The sequence below is a fragment of the Aedes albopictus genome, chromosome 3 (assembly GCF_035046485.1).
Source record: "Aedes albopictus strain Foshan chromosome 3, AalbF5, whole genome shotgun sequence".
Lineage (NCBI taxonomy): Eukaryota > Metazoa > Arthropoda > Insecta > Diptera > Culicidae > Aedes > Aedes albopictus.
In genome coordinates this window covers 331,558,222-331,581,803 of record NC_085138.1, presented here as the reverse complement: position 1 = coordinate 331,581,803, position 23,582 = coordinate 331,558,222, and the positions used below count along the sequence as shown (strand labels likewise).

At 38.4% G+C, this 23,582-nt stretch overlaps 2 protein-coding genes across 3 annotated transcripts in view; both read left to right on the top strand.

Moving 5' to 3' along the window:
- Positions 1-11,020, top strand: part of LOC109410089 (insulin-like growth factor-binding protein complex acid labile subunit) — an 878,026-nt gene extending 867,006 nt beyond the window's left edge. For both annotated transcript variants that reach the window (XM_062842954.1, XM_029865278.2), the window contains one exon: positions 9,309-11,020. In XM_062842954.1, the coding sequence (XP_062698938.1) occupies positions 9,401-11,020 (1,620 nt within the window). In that variant the 5' untranslated portion in view covers positions 9,309-9,400. The remainder of the gene's footprint in view (positions 1-9,308) is intronic.
- An 81-nt stretch (positions 11,021-11,101) lies between these two features.
- LOC115262674 (protein bunched, class 2/F/G isoform-like) lies at positions 11,102-20,791 on the top strand. Its single transcript, XM_062842955.1, has one exon. The coding sequence runs from the start codon at positions 11,102-11,104 to the stop codon at positions 11,810-11,812; it is 711 nt and encodes a 236-aa protein (XP_062698939.1). The 3' UTR covers positions 11,813-20,791.
- Positions 20,792-23,582: the final 2,791 nt, after the last annotated feature.

Genomic DNA, 23,582 nt, shown 5'->3' with positions numbered 1-23,582 from the left:
TCCTCCTGGAATCTCAGTAGAGATTCCTATTGGAATCTCAGTAGAGATTCCTATTGGAATCTCAGTAGAGATTCCTATTGGAATCTCAGTAGAGATTCCTATTGGAATCTCAGTAGAAATTCCTCCTGCAATCTCAGTAGTGATTCCTCCGGGAATCTCAGTAGAGATTTGTCATAGAATATCAGTAGAGATTCCTCATGGAATCTCAATAAAGCTTTTTCCTATATTCTCAGTAGAGTATCGTCCTGACATTTCAGTAATGATTTCCCCTGGAATTTCATTCCCAGGAAATCTCAGCTCTATAATTCCGATTCAACTTTTCACATTGCACCTACTTAGCAGATAATCTTAACCATAGTCTATCTCGTCTGGGTGTGCAATCAAATGATGAAAAATTACTCTGCATGCATTCTCAGCTTCCATTGTTGATTAATGATCGTCCCATGCATCACACTCATAATCATGAGTGGTGCAGTTATAAATTTCCATAACTCATCCACAACTTTCCGGAAGCAAACACTCACCACAGCACGTCGAAATAAATATAAATCACTCCACCGGGAGCTCCATTAGCTCTCTAATTGTTCTCTATTCACACATTGTCGATATTGAATCCGACAGTCATGTTGAGCATCTTGGTGAACACACAAACATCAACACCGCACTCGTTGTATCATCACCGACCGGCACCAGTGTCGTAAAACAAGGCAATAAATATCTTATCCTTAACTAGAACCTCTATATTTCATACTTGTGTGAACTCATCCTTGGCAGGAGCAGAAGTGTTGCGCATGCATCTTTCTCTGCGCTTAGTTTACTCTCGTAGCAGCAGTGGCAGTAAATATGGAAGATCCATTCCTTTTCGTCGTATCTCCAGTGCTCACCGAAGGAGCCATCAGTTCCAATAAACACACATTCATCTTGAGCGTACCCTCTCGATAGGTCATAACTTATGCTGGAAATCTCTGAGCAAGAAAATCATCCATCCCGAACCGACACCAGTGTCAGTGTGCTCCCTTTTTACACCCCAATAAATCATAATCTTTCCGAGAACATCTATTGACTCCCACACACACACCCTCACATTTCATCGCGTTCACAGTGAGTCGGTGGTATGTAAAACGCCTTAATCAACTGTCCTAAATTTCGAAGCTTCGAATTAGGACGAAAACCCTTACCGCATCCTGTTCGACAGCAAACCATTTCCAAGAGGCAAGAAAGTTCGCAACAACAATAACATCAGCGAGCAGGTTCCCGGAAGGAACACAAGCTTGCAAGCTCTAATGCAATCGATTACACGGATCAGATACAAACAGGACCTAATCCTAATAAATCAAGGACCTGCTGCAGCAGTAGCAAGAGGCAGTTTTGTCGATGACAATAGGTTTTCCGTAAGGTGTCATTACACCCCTTTCACTACTGCTTGAAATTTGCTAACGGAGGTATTGAGTCGAGCAATTGTGCGTGGAAATTTATGGCTCTGTTTGATGGTGCATCTCCGCTAATGTACGTTAATCTAGGAGATTGTTTCATAGCAATATAATAATATCGGTTGCTCTAATTACTTAGCTGCTACATGACTTAATTGGGTCGAGCATTGAATATGAAATACGCAGAAATCCTCGGCGTTGATGATCATATTAACCTGATCAGAAATTTGTATCGGTGGACACTTCAACAAATAAGAATGGGGACTCCTTGACACTTCATTTAATTTGTTATAAATCAAATCAAAGCTAAATCTGAATCAACAAAACTTCTCCATAATACGCAGTTCGTGGCTGTCAATTTCCAACCTTGGTAACGACCAACGCTCGACAGATCTCTTTCCATCTTATTCGCCCACGCTGCCCTCTAGGTCTTCTTGTACCGTCAGCATCTATTGCGAACACTAGTTTTGTAGGGTTGTTGTCCGGTATTATCACAATATGCCCTGCCCAACGTATCCATTCATATTTCGCCTCCTTCCGGATGCTAGTTTTGCCGTGGAGTGCAGCAAGCTCGAGGTTCATCCTTCGCCGCCACACACCGTTCTCCTGCACACCGACAAAGATGGTCCTAAGCAAACGACTCTCGAACACTTCGAGTGTTTGCATGTTTTCCTCAAGCATGGTCCATGTCTCGTGTCCGTAGAGGACCACCGGTCTTATTAGCGTTTTGTACATGCTGCACTTTGTGCGTGTGGGTGAATCTTTTTAAGCCGCAGCTTCTTTTGGAGCCCATATTAGGCTCGACTTCCACTGTAGTGATGATGCGCCTTCGAATTTCACGACTGACGTAGACGAATTGTTCCACCACTTCGAAGGTATCTCCGTTTACTACCCCACGGCCCACATTACTACCTAGGTGGACCCGGATGTGTTCTGTTTCGCCTGCCAGCATGTACTTTGCTTCGCGGTTCAGGCGGTGTACAGCTCTGCCAACGCTCCAAATGTTCTGGCGATAACATCCATTCCGTCCGCAAATCACACAAATTGACCGGATTTTGTAAAAATCGTACACACCAACCGCCGGACATCAACCTCCTTACTTTCCGTAGAACCATAGTGCGCAGTTGAGCTTAGAGTCCTTCCCTGGCACTCGGACGTCGATCAGCTGCCGAACATTGGGATCAGGGGCTCTGTTATGAGCCGCTCCTCCTGGAGAACAGACGCTCAGAACTTTGAAGCTTGTCGACCGATTTGTGCACGCTTTCTTCAAATGATGATCGCTTGTTGAACGGTCCTTTACCCCGTTGCATGAGTGCCAGGTTATCGGCAGCAATTCTGCTGAATGCATACCTAGGAGATTCTTTCATCGTTGTTCGATAGTGCATGCTTGAGTAGATGAAAACGGCGATTGCGTCAAACATCAAACATAAAATGAACGTCAGAAGTAGGGACAACATTATTAGTTGAACCTAACATATCGTTTCTAAAGAACTTTTATCCAGGCGTTCATTTGAGGATTTTTACAACAGTTCTTCCGGAGTTCTTCCAGGAGTTTCATCAGCATTCCTTGAGTAGTTCCTCCATCATTACTTTTGAAGCTCCTCCGAATTTCATCCAGAGAATTCTCTGTGAATTTCTACATGCGTTCTTCCATCAGGGTAATGGTCCCTTCGGAGTTTACTTCTGAAGTTTCACTGGAAATTCCCGCTGAAGTTCTAGGGATCTCTCCAGAAATTCATATGGAAATTCGTTAACACTTTATAGCCGAAGGGGTCATATATGACCCCAACATAGAAACGGCTGTATAAATTCACCCTTTCGATAAAACAGAACACTGTCTTCGGCAAAGTTGTTGAAAATTGCGTCCTCTATTGAGCATGAGCATGAGCATAGATGACCGCACAATTCGTAGTTGCTACTCCGTGATTGACCAGAGCAATCGAAATTGCACAAGGAACCAATGAATAGGGCTTGGGACTAGCTTACTATTCTCAATGTACACAGGTCGAGAGCTCTCAACTTTAATAAGGTCAATAACGGCGCCGGCCACGTCCTTACGGTCATCGAGGATGGAAGGGAATGTTAGTAAGACAAACGTTGTTAAAAAGACCGCGAATCGCTGCATCTCCACGTTTGTCTCAGGAAGGAATTTTTTGTTAGTAGGGTAAGGTACATTGTCAGTCCGGGAGTCACCTATGGTTGGTGATATGATTTGACAATGGATCAATATACACAAACCGCCGTTAACAACCGACCACTTTTCGACGCAAGAACTAGCCAAAAAGAAAATTCTATCGCGCGTCTCCACTCCACTAGGGAGCAGAAACCTTTAGTCTATTCCACACAGAAATACACTGAACGCGACTCACTTGTCGGCGCCCGGATTTTTTTCTCGACCGGCGAACCCGAACTAACATTTTTCACTCTTTTGTGTAAATGCAAAAAATGAAAGAAAATATTTATTATCAACTAAAAGTGTATTGGAAACTAGCGCCGAAGGGAAGCGAAAAATTCGGAACCGACTCAACCACGGCGCGCGCACACTCGTCCCGTCGTCGGAGCCCCGCAGAGAGAAGAGAAAAAAAAATCGCAAAAATCTAGCAAAGCCAGCGCGCGAAACTTTGCTGCTGCCGAACTACCGCACACTACTGACTGCTTGGCGTCCCGTCGTCGGTGCCCCGCAGAGAAGAAAAACAAATCGCAAAAATCTAGCAAAGCGAGCGCGCGAAGCTTTGCTGCTGCCGAACTACCGCACACTACTGACTGCTTGGCGTCCCGTCGTCGGTCTTGTTGAAAATTGAGTCCTCTATTAGGGAAAAATTGGGATATTTGTATTTGGGACTTCATTGATAATCTAGAACATCCTGAACACCCCGAAATTTGGAAAAACGAAATAATTGACATACCAGTTGTTCTAAAAGCTAAACTTGGATGTGGGTATCGTTTATATGTATCCATTTAGCCTTCATCAAGAATATCGAAAGGTGTTTTATATCCTGGGATGTTCTAGGTGTTCGAAACTGTCCTGTAGTGAAGTCCTTCAAATCTACAAGAATAATTTTATGTATTTCCGCAACAATAGACGGTATAGAGATATTCCAGTTCAGCCAAACTTCCTTGGAGATCAGGACTTCAGGTCTACACTCGTAACAGTATCCATATCTGTTAAACTGAGAAACGCTACATAATCAATCGCAGTTACTGGAGCAATCTGAAGTCTAAGAGCTTATTATAAACCTTTGGAACATCTAGGGTCGTCCATACTGTTCTATAATGAAGTCCTTCAAATCTACAAGAACAATTTTATGTGTTTTCACCATATATAATAGTATTGTATAATCTACTGGTGTCCGCGAAGCTCCTGAAATCTCAAATGTCATTCAGAGACACTACAGGGATATTCCAGGTCAGCCAAACTACCTTGGAGTTCAGGACTTCAGGTCTACACTCGTAACAGTATCCATATCTGTTATACTGAGAAACGCTACATAATCATGCGCCATTACTGGACCAATCTAAAGCCTATTTTTTTATTATAAACCTTTGGGACATTCAGGTTCGTCCAAACTGTTCTATAATAAAGTCCTGCAAATCTACAAGAATAACTTTATGTGTTTTCGCCATAAATAATAGTATTGCATAACCTGCTGGGATACGCGAAGCTCTTGGAGTCTGAAATGACATTTAGGGACACTACAAGGATATTCCAGGTCAGCCAAACTTCCTTGGAGTTCATGACTTCAGGTCTACACTGGTAACAGTATCCATATATGTTATACTGAGTAACGCTGCATAATCAACCGCATTTACTGGAAAAACCTGAGGTCTACTTTATTTTATTATAAACCTTTGGGACATTCATGGTCGTCCAAACTGTTCTATAATGAAGCCCTTCAAATCTACAAGAAAAACTTTGTGTTTTCACCATAAATAATAGCATAGGATCTGCTGAGATCCGTGAAGCTTTTGAAATATCAAATGTCATTTAGAGACACTATGGGAATGTTCCAGGTCAGCCAAACCATCCATGAGATCAGAACTTCAGATCTACACTCATAACATCAGCTATATCTGACACACTGAGTAACGTTTCATAATCAATAGCGGTGACTGGACCAACCTTAAGTCTACTATATATTTTTATGTCCCAATTGAGGGTCGTCCAAACTGTCCTGAAGTTTAGCTCTTGATAGTAACAGTAGTTAGTCTCACAATGAACTTTAGACTGTAATCTGTAATGATAGTTTTTCCACTACGTTAAGGTGTTACTTAATCCACTGTACTTACGAAAGCAGTTAGAGGAACAATACGCGTTGTTATATATTTTTGGGATATTATGGGCTCCTTACTGTTATGAAGCTTAGTTGATAAAAACAACCACTGTTACTTTCAGAAACTTGTTCTGCCATGAATCGCAAGTCAGTCCCATATGTAAAAAGTAGGCATTGAGAAAATGGCCTCTGAAGTTTTTAAATTCGATTTCTATGTGAAACTCTAAAAAATCACCATACATTGAAAATTTCTGCAATCATCATGAAACTTTCACATATTGTTTAAAACGTCAAAACGTAACAGTGAAAAATATAAAACTGGCCAAAATAATGTTAGGTTTTGTACTGGAGAGTGCGCAAGTTCGTAATGGGACTGACTTGCGATTACATTTCATTATGGGACAATCTGACTTTGTGTTGTTTTTTAATTTTACTGAATAAACTATATATTTTTTTGCACGCTGCTGAAAGATCATCTGAAGAAATGATGATTAACCTGGGCTTGTTAGGGGAATATCTGTAAATAAAAGAAAATCGGGTTAAGTACGGTTCCTTTGAATTCCACTAAGAATTTGCATCCTTTGACAGATACGTATTTCGACCTCAACTGTAAGGTCGTCTTCAGTGTCTTGTACTTGACTCGACTCGAGTCAAGTATATATACCTTTCAGAAGACTTGCTGGACATGATAGATTACAAATCGCAGCTTTGTATGATGATATCAGTTACCGTTACACCCATAGACTTTAGGATCTAAACTCAAGAACAGTTTGGATGATCTAGGATATCCCGAATGATCTAATACTGTCTATTGAATTTTCAGAAGATTTACTTGACATGATAGATTACAAATCGTAGCTTTTCATGATGAAAGAAGTTACCGTTACACCCGTAGACTTATGGATCTAAACTCAAGAACAGTTTGGATGATCTAGGATATCCCAATTGATCTGATACTGTCTATTGAATTTTCAGAAGACTTGCTGGACATGATAGATTACAAATCGCAGCTTTGTATAATGAAATCAGTTACCGTTACACCCGCAGACTTTAGGATCTAAACTCAAAAATAGTTTGGATGACCTAGGATGTCCAGAAAAAATATTCCGCATAATATTCTACCGTTTCTATACTATTGAATACCAAAACCACAGAAAAACGTAGAAAAAACTCCAGAAGAACGCTTGGAAAAATTCCGGCTTCAAAGGGTGAAGAAATTCCCGAGAAACATCTGGATGAATTCGCGAGTAACTCGTAGAAAAACTCCTGAAGGAATTCCCAAGGAACTCTTGATGAAATTGCCAATGAAGACCTGGAGAAATTCCCGAGGATCTCCGGAAGGAATTCTCGAGCAATTCTTTTTTAAAATTCTAAAGAAACTCCTGAATTTCTGGAAAATTTTCCGTGGAACTCCACAAAGAATTAAAAAAAAAAAAATTTGCGGGAATTTTCAAGGAACTCCAGTACGAATTCTTAAGGATCTTCTGCTGGAATTCCCGAGGCATTTCAGAGAAAATCCTGCAATTGTTATCGAGGAATTTCTTGCAGAATTCCAGCCGAACTCCTGGATCTGCTACAGGATAACTTCTGGAGGAATTTTCGAGGAACTCCTGAAAATAAAAATCCAGAGGAACTACTATTGGAATTTACGATGAACTCCTGCAAAAATTCGCCATAAACTCGTGAAGAGATTTCAAAGGAATTTTGGAGAAAATTCCGGTGTACTCCTGGAAGAATTTCTGAAAAAAAAAAAACTGTGAGGACCTGCCGTAGGAATTGTCGAGAAACTCCTGGAGGAATTCTCTAGGAACTTCTTGAGAAATCCCCATGGTATTCATGAGGAAACCATGGAGGAAACCTGTGAAATGACAGGAGTAATTTTTTAAACTTTGGGCTAGCTTTACACATAAATTTTACGAAGCTCCTGAAGGATTTTTTGTGGAAATTCTGAAGAAATTCTCAGAAAAATGTTAGTAGTGTTCCAGGAACACTCTTGGGAATTTTTGGGGAGCTCCCGAAGAAAATGATAAATACAATTATCAGATTATACGAGGAGGAACTATGTGAGAACTGCAGAATGAAAGCCTGGCGGAGCTCCTGGAGAAATTTCAGAATAAAACTCCTGGAAAAGTCTCAGAAAATACTCTTGTATGAATACCACAAGATTACGATTAGAGGAGTTCCAGAAGGAACATTTTTATGGCGTTATGGTTGCTTGGGTACAGTTCAACATGTAACGCGCATAGTTATATGGACCTGGATTGTGGATATGAAGGAAGATCTCCTTTAGAAGTTCAACCAGCAATTCCTTTAATATTTCAACGAGGAATTCCTCGCGACATTACACTGTGAATTTCTCTAAACGCATCACTAGAAATTTCGATGCGAGTTCCACCGGGTATCCTTTCAAAAATTCCCTTGCAGATTCCTGCATGATTTCCAACAAGGATTGTTCAATGAATGAAATTGTATCGACAGTTCCAGAAGTTCCAGTGGAAATTCTTGAAGGATTTTCACTTTGAATTTCTCCAGGAATTCTGCCACAAATGCATTCAGAGTTCCATAGCTAATTTCTTCAGAATCGGCAATCGCTACAAGAGTTTTTCGTAAATTCTTCCAAGATTTTTTTCCGAACATTTCTGCACGTAATGCTTTGAAATTTTTTTAAGAGGAACTCTGGGAATCCTTCTAGAAGTTCCTTCGGAAATTATTCCAAATGTTTCATTGGGAATTCTTTCAGAATGTTTCTTTTGTACATCGTCCACAAGTTACTTGTAAAGATTTTTTCAGAAGTTTCTCAAGGATTCATTCAAAGAGTTCTTTCGGGAATCGTTCCCAGAGTTCCTCCTAGAATATATTCAGGAATTTCCTGGAAAACCTCTCAAGTGAGTGAGAGCAGACTCTAATCCTGTAAGAAGTGTATCCTAGAATGAAGAAGTTTATTTTGTAATTTCAGCAATTTCTTAGAACATTCTGCAATTAATATTGAGCCGTATAAGATATAATCTACTCAGAAATGTCATAACCTGTTACCTTAACACCGTAATTCCATTAGGCTATCGTTTCACTTTCTTGTCATTCTCGCACCGGCGCGGCTATCCCCACCATTAAGGAAATTTTATGACCGCTGTCACAACCAATTCATATCTCATTCATTCACCGTCGTCATCCACCTGGTCGAAAACTCCACACCACACCGGACCTGACGACAGACGCCCAATGAATGACTCGCACAAAACGCCTTCTTTGCACCTGATTATATATAGGTAAACAACAACACCTCGTGAACGAGGAAAAAAGTGTCCGAAAATCCGTGTCGTTTATTATTAATTTTACCGCATTACACCCGGATTAGTGCAGGCATTAGTGTCGATTTTTCTTTGTCGTCCTCGGATCGGAACACCGAAACTGTTGCGTTTCTTCTACGCCTTGGTGTCATATCGTCGTCGTCGTCGTCATCGGGCGGCGGCGGTGTATCAGATTTCACACACCAATAAAACTGCTTCTCGGAAATCACCTGACCGACTGGGCCCCATCCTAATCCAATAAACAGCTTAGCGGCTTCCACTCGATAATAAAGTTTTCGTTTTCTCGTCTTCCGTTTCAGACTATGATCGTCGCGGTGCCGAGGTGCTGAGCATCCAACCGGGAGTACGCTACACGCTTACGCAACACAGTTCTTAACGAATCGGAAGGAAAATGCTACGCAAAATGTTGTCCAGGCCGGTCCACGTGGGATTGGTGGTGGTTCTGCTGCTTGGGATCGTGATTCCGGTTGTTCCGATGTGGTCGGCTTGCCCATCTCCTTGCCGATGTGACGACGAAACGCTGGAGGTGGTGTGTGGAGATGGGTTGCTGGACGTGCTTCCGATCGTGCTGAATCCATCGCTGCAGCGACTCACTATTAGAAATAATAAAATTAGGAGCTTGGACTCGTCGATACAGTTTTATCCGGCGCTGAAATTTTTGGACTTGAGCTATAATCATGTGTTCAACATGCCACCGAAAACGTTTTTCTACCAGAGGGAATTGACGGAGTTGCACCTGAATCACAACAAGGTGGGATCGATATCGAACAAGACGTTTACAGGATTGGAATCGTTGACGATATTGAATCTGAGAGGGAACTTCTTGGACGAACTGACGGACGGAGTGTTCGCGGACTTGAAGAAGCTGGAGGAGCTGAACTTGGGACAGAATCGGATAGGAAAGATAGACCAGAAGGCTTTCGAGGGGTTGGTGAACTTGAAGGTGTTGTATCTGGATGACAACACATTGAGTGCGGTACCGTCGACAGCGTTTGGACCACTTGTGGTTCTGGCTGAACTGTATCTGGGAATCAATTCATTTTCAACGATTGCGAAGGATGCTTTCATGCAGCTGGATAAGCTGAGTAGGTTGGACTTGCGAGGAGCTGCACTGGTGAATGTGACCCGTGAGACATTCAATGGGTTGGATGCGCTGAGAGTGTTGGATCTTTCCGACAACCGTCTGAGTCGGATACCGACCTCCGAGCTGTCTGCGCTGGAGCGATTGGAGGAATTATCGTTAGGACAAAATGATTTCGACAGTATTCCCATGGGAGCATTTGCTGGACTGGCAAACCTAAGGAAGATAGACATATCAGGATCTTTAAAACTGAATAGAATTGAAAGCGGAGCGTTTTCGGCGAACGCCAATTTGGAAGAAATTGTGATAGCTTCTAATAAAGCACTGGCAGAGATTCAGGATGGAGCATTGAGTGGGTTGCCACATCTGAAGAGGTTGATGTTGAAGGACAATGCACTGACGACGCTGTCGGATGGATTATTTACGTGGAATGAATTGATTGATTTGGACTTGTCGGAAAATCCAATAGCCTGCGACTGCAGAATTTTGTGGTTGAGGAACGTGTTGGTGAACAAGAGTAACAGCAGCCAGAATCAGAACCCGGTGGTGTGTGCTTCACCGGATAGACTAAGAGAGCAAACATTGCAAGCATTATCGCCTGAATTGCTTGGTTGTTCGCACACGAACCCACAAGAGCAAGCAATTATTTGCGTTATACTGGTTGCAGCTGCTGCCATCATTACAACATTGGCACTGGTAATCTACAAATGTCGAAGACGAATCCGTGAAGCGGTGAAAGGCAGATGGGGAAACAGTGCCATCGGCCGGAAGGAGCGTGAATACCAAAAGACCTTCTCCGAGGAGGACTACATGGGTAGACTGCCGAACCCGTGCGGGATGACCGGAGTGCATACGACAACGTTGAACAACTACCAAATCAACAACCACCACTCGCATGGTATACGACACATACCGGTAACGGAACTATAGCTAGAGGCTCCCCCTCCACCGCCTCGGAGGGGAGGTTCGCAGCATCAAATCTGCCCTGGCGGCAGTGCCAACTGCAACGGAATGGCTACGACCTTCCTGCAGCTAAGCCAGGACCATCTGAAGCAGCCGGGAATGAAACTGTTCCCCAATTACACCCCACCGATTCCACCCCATCACAACAACAGCAACAGTAGCAGTAGCGCAACGACATCGACGACGACAGCTTCCGGCAACTTCTCGACAATGTCGAACAATGTCAACAACCATCACTACCATCAAATCACCTACCAGACGCAAACCCTCGCACCGCTCCGGCTAAACCAGGACCACTTCAGCAGTTCGAAAACGAACACCCTCGGTGGAGTCGGCGGCGGTGGCGGCCCAAATGGCTTGCCCAACGGCCGACCGAAATATCAGACCCATCATCATCACCATCACCACCACCACGAGCAACAGCAGCATCCATCGCCGCACCCGCACCACCATCCCCTATCCCCAGCGGACCACGAGCTGGACGTGGATGGCTGTAGTGCCAGCATCAGTGCGGCCAGTGGCTGCGGCGATAATGAGGACGACAGCAATAGTGCGACCACTACATCGCCGCCGCACAGTCCGTGTTCGCCCATCCCGCCGGAACTCCCGATCCGGAACGGACTGCTGGCGGCGAATTACAATGTAAATACACTTAATCACAACAACATCGTCGGCAACGGGACGGCCCCGCCAGCAGCAGCAGTGTCCACCGGAGGCGGTGGCGGTGGCGCCCGCAAGACTATGCGCCACTATCACTGATGCGTGCGACGAGGGAGGAAGTTTCCTAGAGGGAGAGGGGCAGCTGTACAGACCATTTAACGTGATTGTGATTATTTTTCTAACGAGTAGTATAGAGGAAAACAATGGGCTACGGAAGGGGAGCTTATTTGTATTATCGAATTGAAGATTTTCCGGGCAGGAATGAGCTGCTTTCTTGGGCAAGGTATCATCTAATTTGTTGAGTCTTCAATCGTTCAATCAGTTATCAGAGTTGCGCAATATCAGTCTTATCAGGTGACTACATACTGATATTGCACAATCGTCACTATCACTCCAGGCCGTTCAATATCAAAACGACAATGACAGGGTACGACCTGATATTGACCCGCACTCTAGATCACAATCATTGCAACTGTTGTGTTATTTTAGTGGGTTTCGCCAAAACTCAAACTTTTTTGTGATCAACATGCAAAATTGTTATTTTGTACCACATATTAAAATATCATTTAGGTAAATCTTCATTTGGATTTTTAAACGAATTTTAAAGATGGCCTATCAGTGATTTCCACACACCATCACAGTCAGTCCAGTTCTGATGGAACAAGGAAAGTGACGGTGACTGAATAGAGCGCACGCTGACTTGGATCGCAGTCGGCGTATCAAAATCAGCGATTTGCTTACCATTGACAGTGACAGAGTGCAACTCTGTCAGTTATGTGTATTGTCATAACATAACAAATCGACATTTCATTATACCGATTCAAGAGGATTTTGATAACTGGTTGCACCAGAATCCCCCAAAACAACATTTTTCTTATTTTCGTTTTAAGAAAGGGATCTTTGTGATATCTTAAACTTTGAAAAAGTGGAAAAATGACAACATTTTTTCCAATATCCGTTTTAATTTTTTTTAATATTTTTTTTTAAATTCTATGGAAAATCCGATAATTTTTACCTGAATGCTATGGTCTAAGTTACAACTTTCTCATATTGATGTCATCATTTTTAAGTATTTCATAAAGTAAACCTAAAGTTTTTTTTTTCAGTTTTATTTTGAATTTGATCCGAAAATTCTTAATGAAGACTTCATGGATTTGCGAATGAAAAATCATCAGACGAATTTAATCAACATATTTCAGGGTGTAAAGTCAAGGAAAGTTGCTGACGAATTTTTTGTTGAGAGTCACGATCTCTAAATGAAATTGTTTCACGATCTACAAAAGATGATATTTTTGCAGTAATCCGAAAGACATTTTCAACAGATATTTCAGAGAAAATTTCCAGTTGAATCTTATTTTTAATGCCTTCAAGAAATGTTTTGCTTCTTGAACAATCTCATTTCTGCGAACCAGCTGAGTAACCAGCTCTTAAGCTCTTAAAATAATTAGCTTCCTACAAGTACGGGCGCCCAGAATTACCCCACAAAATTCGCCGGAAATAACTCTACGGAATCTGGAAAAAATCTATCAAAGAGTCAAACCTGAATATTCTACAGAGATTTCTAGAGTTTCATACTGGAATTAATTCAGATATTCCGCTAGCTATTCCTCCAAAATTTATCAAAAGGTTTGCTTGGACAATCTTGCAAGCATTGCTTCTGAAATTCTTCCATGATTCACCAAAGGATGCATTTGGATAACAATTCATAGATATCTTCAGATACTACTCCATGGATTCCTGTAAAAATCCTTCAGAAATTCCCAAATCGAATTATTCAGTTTTTTTTTCTGAGAATTGAATAAAATCTTCGGAAATTTCTCTGAGAATTTATTTAAGAGTTCCTTTAGGGATTCACTCACTCGCAGTTTTCTTTAGAATGTTTTTCTAAGTTTTCTAATTTACAGAGAAAAAAATAAAGAACTCCTTTATAACATTATCCTTAGATTCCTTTCGGAATTGCTCCATGGATTCCTTTAGAAAATTAAAATAACAACCCTTTCTGAAACACATCTACGGATTCCTTTCGCAAATTATTTTTAATACATCTGCCATGGATTTCTTTAGAAATTGCTCTAGATTTTATTATAGACAAACCCCTAGAAGATCCTTCAAAAATTCTCCAAGAAATCCGCTACAAAAGCTTCCAAGATTTTCCTCTGAAATTCCTTCATAAATTTCTTCAAAACTCCGTACGAGGATTCTTTCAGTAAATCTCGGATTGTTTTTCAAAAATGCTTTCAGTATTTTTGCTCAGAAAATTTAAAGCTCAGAAATTTCTCCACGGATTTCTTCAGAAAATCTTTCACAAACTCCTTTATGAATTTTTCCAAAGTATTTTAAGAAAATTCTTCCAGGGATTCCTTAAGAAATTTCCCTGGAAATTACTTCAGAATTTTTTTTATATGACATCATTATAGGTTTGTTCAAGGATTCCATCATGAAATCATCTATGGGTTGCTTTCAAATTGCTGCATGGATTTTCCAGAACGTTTCCTTCAGAAATTTCCTTGAGAATTGATCCAGAAATTTATCCACGAAATCATTTATGTAGATTTCCATGAGTTCCTACTGAAACTCCGCTAGAGATTGCTTCAGAAATTCTTCTACGAATTCGTTAAGGAAACGCTACGAAGATTTCACTGGAGATTCTTTCTCAATTTTTTAAAGGGATTCAGAAAATTCTGTCAAAGATTCTTTCATGAATTTTTCCAGTGGTTTCTTTGAAAAAAAAAAACCCAGATACATTCAGAAATTCATACAGATACTTCTTCAGGAAGTCCATGAGGGATTTGTTGAGGAATTGCTCTAAGAATTCTATTGAAAATTACCGCCAAATTGTGTCCAAGAACTTCTTCAGGGATCCATCCAGAAAATCCTGGAGATTCCTCCAGGAGAGATTCCTTTAGAATTTGCTCCAGATATTTCTTTGGCATTTCCTTCAAGGATGACGATTTCACCGCGGATTCTTTGAAGAGTTTATTCGGAAATGTTTCATAGAAATTTATACAGGAATTGCTTTAGAAACATCTCAAGAGTTTTTTCAAACGAATAAGGGATCTTTATAGAAGCTTATCTATTTTATTCGGTAATATGTTCACAAATTGCTTCAGGAATACACTCAGCGATTTCTTCAGAATTCATCCATCAATTTCTCCACTTGGTTTTTTTTTTAGAAAATTTAAGGATTTCTTCAGGAATTTCTCAAAGATTACTCAATCAACTTTTTTTTTTGAATTTTTCCAGGAATTTTTCCAGCCGGGTTTTTATTCCAAGAATTTCCCAGGGTTTAGTTTTCAGATATTCGTCTAGATCTTTCTTCAAAAAATCTTTCTGAGATTCATTCAGATATTCACGCTCTAATATTTCGTCAGAGATTCTTCAAAGTTTGAGGAATTTCTTCAGGGATTTGAATGCGAGATTCTTCAACAGTTCTTTCATGGAGTTTTACAGAAACTCATCGAAAAAATTTTTTGAAAAAAATTCTACAGAGATTTATTTGGAAATTCTTCTGACGGTTTCTTAAAGAACTCCATGAGTAATTCCTTGTGGTCTTCCTGGAGAAATTCCTACACGATTTTTTTAGAAATTGCTCCTGTGGCTCCGTTACATATATCTCCTGGGGTTCTTTCAAAAATTCATGTAGGATTTCTTTCTGATATACCTCCAGGGATTTCTTTTTTTCTCGAAGTTCTTCCAGAAATTGCATAAAAAATGCCTGGAAGAATTCCAAGAAGAATCTATGAAGGAAATTCTAACGGAATCCCTGGATGATTCTCTGAAGGAATCCTATCTTTAAAAACTCCTTTTTATAACTTTGTTTTTGAACCATTTTTCAGAAACAAACACCATGGGTTCTCAGGATTGAAAATCAATAAGAAAATCAAAAACGCAGAAAAATATCTAGAGAAGTTGAATGTTGATAACAACTCTTGGTAGAAGTTTTGATATTGTTGATTTGATGGTCAAATTTATGAAAAAAAAAACACGACATTCTATGGCATGTTATACAAATGTGTGAAAACTCGATGGTTACAAAATAATCCTATCAGTGTTTCTGTTTTGTTTTTTTTAACCATGTGTGTTGCTTGGAAACAGAATGGTCTTTTAAAAAAAATTCTGGGAACACTGGAGTTGCTGAAAGTTCTTTTGAGGTAATTCTCGAGGAATTGCTGAAAAAAACACCGGTAGCTTACTAATAATTAGTTTTATTTATTTTTTTTAGAGGGACATTTTGATTTGAATCCCTTGGAATACATCGGTAAAATTCTTACAAAACTATAGACATGATTTTGGAAGAAAATACATATTGTTGCATGATTTCTCCAAGATTTTTCTGGCGGAATAATATAAGTGTAATCTCGTAAAAAAAATAAAGAAATTTATTTCAACACTTCAGGCTTAAACTCAAGAGAAATGCTTGGAAAAAAATAATTTTGTTTAAAATATTTGGAGCTATTTCCAGAAACAACCACCGTTGATGCACAGAACTGAAAGCATATAAGTACAACACGCTCAAACACAACAAAAAATCTAAAGAAGTTACCAAAGTTCTGAAGACCGTTTTAAACAAAATAACAGATTTTGGCAAAACACACAGTCATATGGCTGAATTTGTAAATGAAAAATTGTGAAATTTGTTTCGTAAATTAAAATTTGATTAAATTTAAGACTCCATGGGGGTATTTTGGGGGAGTATACATACATATTATGTCAAACAAAACAGTTCGAAAATGTGTTTGTTTACTCGGCGGGTGTGGGACATTTCAAATATCACTAAGAGGATTCCTATTTTTATTTGAAGAAATGTTCATGCTGGGCTTTAAAAGAATCTTGTGAAATTCCAAACTGTAAAGAGTTAAGTTGTTATTGGTGAAATTTCTTCGACTTTTTTCTGATGCTTTTCTAAAAACAAATTCAGCATTTTGTTTTTAATTTCGGAAAAAAAAATCTTCGAAATTAAGGTTTACAAAAATTCTTGGGTGTATACTAAAGAATTTCATAACTATATTTTTATTGAAACCCACAAGAACTCAACACAACTCAACTCAAAGAAACTTCCACAAAGAAATGTTTGATATTGCTTTCAAGGTAATCCTTGGGGAATTTCTGCAAAAAAAAACAGTAGCTTTTCTGAACATTATTTTTTAATTTTTTTAAATTTCCAGTAATTTTAATATTTCAATAATTCAATAGATTCAGTGAAATTGTGAAAATTTATTAGAGACTTTTACATGATATCTTGATTATATTTTATATTTTTGGTTTTTTTATTGATTTTATCAATATTATATAATCTATGCATGGAATGGTCGTTCCCATTTCAGAAAAAAAGGGGCGCAGTAGTCGGGAATTCCACGACGTAATCTCGAACTAAATGCGTTGCTCCCAGTAATCACAATACCCGTCATATTTGTAGTTATTCAGAAAGCTTTTCATGAATCTACTGCCAACCAGACCAGAATAAAATATCCATATTTAAACTAGCTTGACCATCCAGCAAGGAAAGCTGTTTTTTACCTTTTTTTTTAATATACGGACATTGGAGAGACCTTACAATATGCCAAATATACAAAGTTTTGCAAAAATTTGAAAAATTGTCCATTTACTAAAATCCTAATATCTCAGCTTCTAGACAAGATATTTTAAATCTTTTTTTTAAGAGAAAAGACGCATACAAATAGTACTATCAGATAAAACTGTCAAAATTGAAAATAAAAAATCGTGCATGTATTTTTTTCTCAAATTTAGATGAAAAATTCTCAAAAAATATTCCTTTTATTAACATAAAAACGGTTCTACCGTCAATATAAATACAATATTTAAAAAACTTATCCCCTTCAAGAATTCATAGAAGTTCATAGAAAAATACAAAAATATTGAAAAAATTCAGAAATTGAAAAATTATTACGAAAAAATGATTTTTTGAGACTTTTCATGAAAAAAGGCCATTTTTCAAAAATCGCCCTAGCGGAACCTCTAAATATTTTTTAGAAAATCGAAATGTTCTACAAAAATGCTTCAAATATGCATATCTTTCAATTAAGGGTTGAGCACCTTGACTTTTCGAACATCGATTTTTTTTGGACAGTCTAATGTTTGATGCACTTCACAGAAAAGTTATAGCCAGTTGAACACTATTCGAAAAAAAAATCTTTCTCCTGTTTTTCTTCTTCCTTCTTCGGCATATTTATAAAGAGATCTGGAATCAATAAGCACGAAATGTTTGAGTTTTTTTATCTTATTATTTTGCGGATTTGTTATTTGTTTTTTTGATTCTACGAACGATTCTTGCTAGAATGCTTATGGGATCTAAGGTTGGTGGAATGGGTTTGTTGGCACGTTCCGATGAGTGTGATTATTGTTGAAAAATTATGTATGTGAGTGAGATTACGATTGAAAATGGATACATCTCCAGAAATTACACCTGTGGCAATTACATTTTTTTTTTCCTGTGTAGTACGAAGTTCTAGTAGAATTCCTTGAAAGAGCAATGATGCTAATTTATGTGCTTCCTGTTGAACTTTCGTGAATAATTTGCTGCGGAATACGCTGAAAAATGCTTTCACAGCACGCGTAATGATTTTTTTTTTAACATTTCATGAAAATAATTTAAGCAATTCTAGGGAAAATGCTTAACAAAATTGAAGGAATGCATTTAAAATCCTAGAGTTGTCTCTAGGAATATTTTTATAAATTCGGCAAAAATAATTGAAATTTGTATTATTAAAAAAAAAACCTTTAATACTGTTGCATTTTTTTTTTGTCTCACAAAGCTGCAAAAGAATTTAGTATTTAGTGTTCTGAAGTAAGTATTTTTCCTAATTTCTGGAAACGTACTGCAACAATGTTTTTAAGAGATTTACCGCAATGCGGCATTCACCACTGAACAATGTTTTTGTTATCCCTTTATCATCAGTTTCAAATAACCCAGTAGGAAAATTGCTCAAAAATGTTTTTGAAGAAACTTTCAGTTATTTTGTTGTTAAAACAGCTGAATTGAAACTTAACTGAAAATTAATATCATGTTAGTATTTGCAAGGTTACTTAAGAACAACAATCAAGGAATTTTGGGCTTGTAAAAGTAGAACAAATAATATGTTTATTTGTTGCTGGGGTCGTCTGATGCCAAGATTAATTATTTTAATTTTCTTTTGTGAAGAGTCGATTACATATTGATACTCGTTTGAATAATTGTTAATTTTCAAATTGGTGAAATTATACTGAATGCTTGCACACTCAATCCTGAATATCCTGTTTGGTACTTTTTTGACGAAAATAGAACAGCAGAACTATTTCGGTTGCTCGATAATCGATTTTACAGAGGCTCGGTACATAAAATGTGGAAAACGTTGGCGAAAGGTGAACATTCCATTTTTGCTGTATTCAACTGTTCTAGGTACTTCAAAAATTTCTAAGTTCTTCTAAAAATTTCGGTATGCAAAATGTATATGGCTCGTGGATTTCAAAAAATATATGATAAAAATTGCTAACATTTTATCATTTTGTGAGAAAACGTAATTTATTATGAATTGTGTGGTAGCAGTGGATTTTCTAAATTTCTGCGATGCCTTCAAATGTATCGATTTGACAAACTGTGATGACTAATTCTTGTGATAGAAGAAGGGACTGAGTGGGTTACAAATTACAGGTCGGACTCAATTATCCGGAGTCGTGTTCAAAGGCTTTCCAAACAAATCTGTGGCAGACGAAAGCTGTATAAAACCTTTATTTTGATTGGAGTGGCAATATATCAGCTTTTACAACAATTCCGTTCGCCAGATAGGGTCTGGGACCATTTGGGCAGGAACACCTATGTTAGGCACTTGCTGCTATAACTCAGTCAATTTGGAACCGATTGACTTGAATTTTGAGAAACGATCAGATAGGCACAGTATCTAGCCATGACCAAAAATTCAAGTCAATCGGTTCAAAATTGACTGAGTTATAGCAGCAAGTGCCCAGAATAGGTGCTCCTGGCCAAATGGTCTCAGAGCCTATGTCCATTCTGCTAAACAAACTGGTACTTTACCCAAGAAAATAGCTCATTCTTGTGTCGAAATAGAATAAAAAGAAAACCCTAGCAAATAGAAAACATAAAACAATTCAAGCAAAGCATTCTTACGAAAACGATGTGACTAAGAAAAATCGAACAAACCATATTGTAAATCGTCAGCATCACCTGTGCAAATTTCCACAAGCAATATCTTCTTGACAAATCCTGCATCCAATACGTATACTGTATGTGCGTGTGTGTATGTATTATGAAGCGCCAGACTACCTACCTACTATTACAATTTGATCAAAATCACGAAACGTACTACACTTCTTAAAATAATTTAAGCAAAGTTCCAAACTCAAAGCCACTCGGTGTTGCGGAGTGACTCTACACAACTGCGAATTGATCGTTTCTTTTGATGATGTGATTCTAAGTTTATGGTTTGTAAAACTTTTTTTTTGTAAAAATCTAATTGTTGATGATGTATTCACACTGTGTATATACTTAGACGAGAAAACGGAAGCAAAACTAAATTAATTTGAAACAAAGAAGAACTGTGTATATGAACAAAAAATCTAAGGATAGCGCTAGGAATATTCTAATGACGTAAATCTTAAAATCAAAAAATCCTTAAACTGATCTACAAATCGCAAAAACACACGGAATTTATATCATAGAAGATAGACAAATATAATAGGACTATATAGGAGCAGCTACAGCTGGACAGCTACTGAAAACTACACGTTTTTATCATTATCAATCACGAATGTTTTCACGTAAAAGAGAATAATAAAAACAACAAACAGTCAAACTTGAAACCGTACTTCTAGGATAAACTTAGCTAAAACAAACTACATTAAATGCAAATGTCGCGTTTAAAACGTCTACATTTAAGGAACAAGCATCGGAAGAAAAGCAAATCCGACCGAACCGAGCAACGGAAAAAACGACGGGAAGAAAATTGAAAGCCGAAGAAACGAATGTGTCGCTTGTAAATATTATACATACGTAGTAGTCGATTGAGGTGAACGAAAACGAAGAAACATTGATGAGAATAAACGAGTATTTTTGATTAAAATAAATGATCGAGTTGAGTTTTCATTTGCGATGAAAGAAAATTCAAATGTGATTTGATGACATGAGCAGTGTTGTGCACCGTCACCATCTTAACACCAAAACAAACATCTACTTCTACATTTTCCTGTCTCTCTCTCTCTCTTCTTGGCGTAACGTCCTCATTGGGACAAAGCCTGCTTCTCAGCTTAGTGTTCTATGAGCACTTCCACAGTTATTAACTGAGAGCTTCCTCTGCCAATGACCATTTTGCATGCGTATATCGTGTGGCAGGCACGAAGATACTCTATGCCCAAGGAAGTCAAGGAAATTTCCTTTACGAAAAGATCCTGGACCGACCGGGAATCGAACCCGTCACCCTCAGCATGGTCATGCTGAATACCCGTGCGTTTACCGCCTCGGCTATATGGGCCCATTTTCCTGTATCAATTCTATAGCCCACCGTTACAATGTCTTTAACAAACGCATTCACGATGAACGCATTGATATAATGGAGACCTTCACCTCAATTCGACATAGCAAAATATTCGTATAAAACTAAGTTTTTGTGCTCTCATAGGTGTGCAAATCGTTTTTGAGGAATAGGGATTTTTTCCACTTTTAGACGTATCAAAAAATCACTTCTTTCATTTTTTTTTGTATTTTTGCGTCCTTTCATATAGAAAAGATGCTGTCTGATATAACCTTTTTATTAATGGTTATTTTTCACAAAATTAACCGTAACTCAAGAAAGAAAAAAAAAGTCCATTCCAAAAATTTCGCCGATCAAAGCTTATGAAATTACGGCCTCAAACATATTTTTTTTTGAAAATTTTCCGGCTTTTCTTTTTGAGTTTTCTCAACGATGGAAAAATTTGTGGAAAACTTTTTCCAGTTCATAATTTTATTTGATTCCTGAGAAAATTTGCTTTCATTTTAATAAAAAAAACTTTGTTTCCACGATGTTTCGTTCTTGAGTTATATTTTTTCAAAGAAAAGGCTTATATAATACATTTGGACATTTTAAACAAAATAGGCCATAACTCAAAAACGAAAAAAAGTGCATTCCAAAAAAAATCAGCGATTAAAGCTTATGAAATAACCTTCCCAAAAATATTTTTTTTTTTGAAAATTTTCCACGAGTTCAGGCATAGTTTTTCCGGCTTTTCTTTACGAATTTTCTCAACTGTGGAAAGTTTTGTGGAAAACTTTTTCTGTTCATATTTTTTTTCGATTTCTGAGAAAATTTGCTTTCATTTCCCAAACAAAACTTTGTTTCTATGATGTTTCGTTCTTGAGTTATGATTTTTCAAATTAAGTGGTGTCAGGGGAAAACAAAGAATTTCCACCTGAGTTTTTCGGGAAAATAGGCGAGCCTGAATCTTTCTCATTTTTTTTTGTTCCGCAGGCTGGGCGGTTTAATTTGTTCGATAATAAAAAAATGCCCTTATATAAGTCACAATTTGGAAATTTTCTCCAGAGATTTCTTTTGTTTTTAACAGGGACAATATCAGATTTTTCTAGAATTTCTGCCAAAAAATCCTTGGGAGAGATTTTTCTGAAAAAAATTGCAACGATTCCTTTGGGAAATCATAGATTTGACAACATTTATTTATTTATTTATTATTTATTTAAGTTCATCGGACCTTAAGGTCTACATAAACTGTTAAAATACATAAAACACACATTTACTTAACTTAATCTTAAACATAAACAACACTTGTCACGTTACAGTACTTACAGTACACAACCAATCTAATATTAAAGTAAACCAGATCGTCGAATTCTGTTTGCAAAACGATTGGACGGCTCGTCAAACTCGAACAGATCTTCCACAATGCTAAATGTCCGAATACATGCGGCGATGGGCTCATTGTAGCCATACAAGGTTCTGTGGAATCTGTGCACAAGCAGGGTTGAGTATCGCAGCTCTCTACTAGGAATCCGGAAGTTGATCATCGCTCGCAGCTCTGGAGAATCAATTTCCCCATTAATAAGTTTTGCGATAAACACAGCCTGCTGAATTTTTCGCCGACGTTCTAGTGTGTCCAAACCAAGCAATTGACATCTCGCCGGATATGGCGGTAGGTTAACTGGATCTCGCCATGGCAAACTTCGCAACGCCATTCGAACAAAACGTTTCTGAACTCTTTCTATCCGCAAACACCATGAAACCTCATGCGGAAACCATACAATAGAGGCATTTTCAAGAATTGGACGTACAAGCGAGCAATATAACGTCTTGAGACAATGTGGGTCGTTAAAATCTTTGGCAATTTTGAGGATAAAGCCTAAACGTTGCGTGGCTTTTGAAACAATCATGGATCGTTGGCAATCGAACGCTAGTTTTGCATCTAGTTGGACGCCCAAATCACAAATTTCAGCAGTTCTTGTCAGAATAGTTCCATTGATATTATAGCCAAACAAAACTGGACTATCGAGGCGATTAAACGAGATTACGTGACACTTTGCTACGCTGATGACTAATTTATTTCTATGGCACCAATCAACAAACAGTTGAAGTCGATTTTGCAGACGCAAACAATCATCAACAGATCGCACCTCAAGAAACAGTTTGAAGTCATCAGCATAAACTAGCTTACAACCGTCATCAAAAAGCAACGAGACGTCATTAAAAAACAAAACAAACAATAATGGCCCTAAATTACTTCCTTGTGGAACTCCTGATTTGTTTGAGAAGGGTGACGAAATAATGTTGTTAAGCCTCACACGTAGAACTCGTTCTGTAAGGTATGAACTCAGCCATGTAACCAGTCTCAAGGAAAACCCAAGTCGAGAAAGTTTATGGAGGAGGATCTG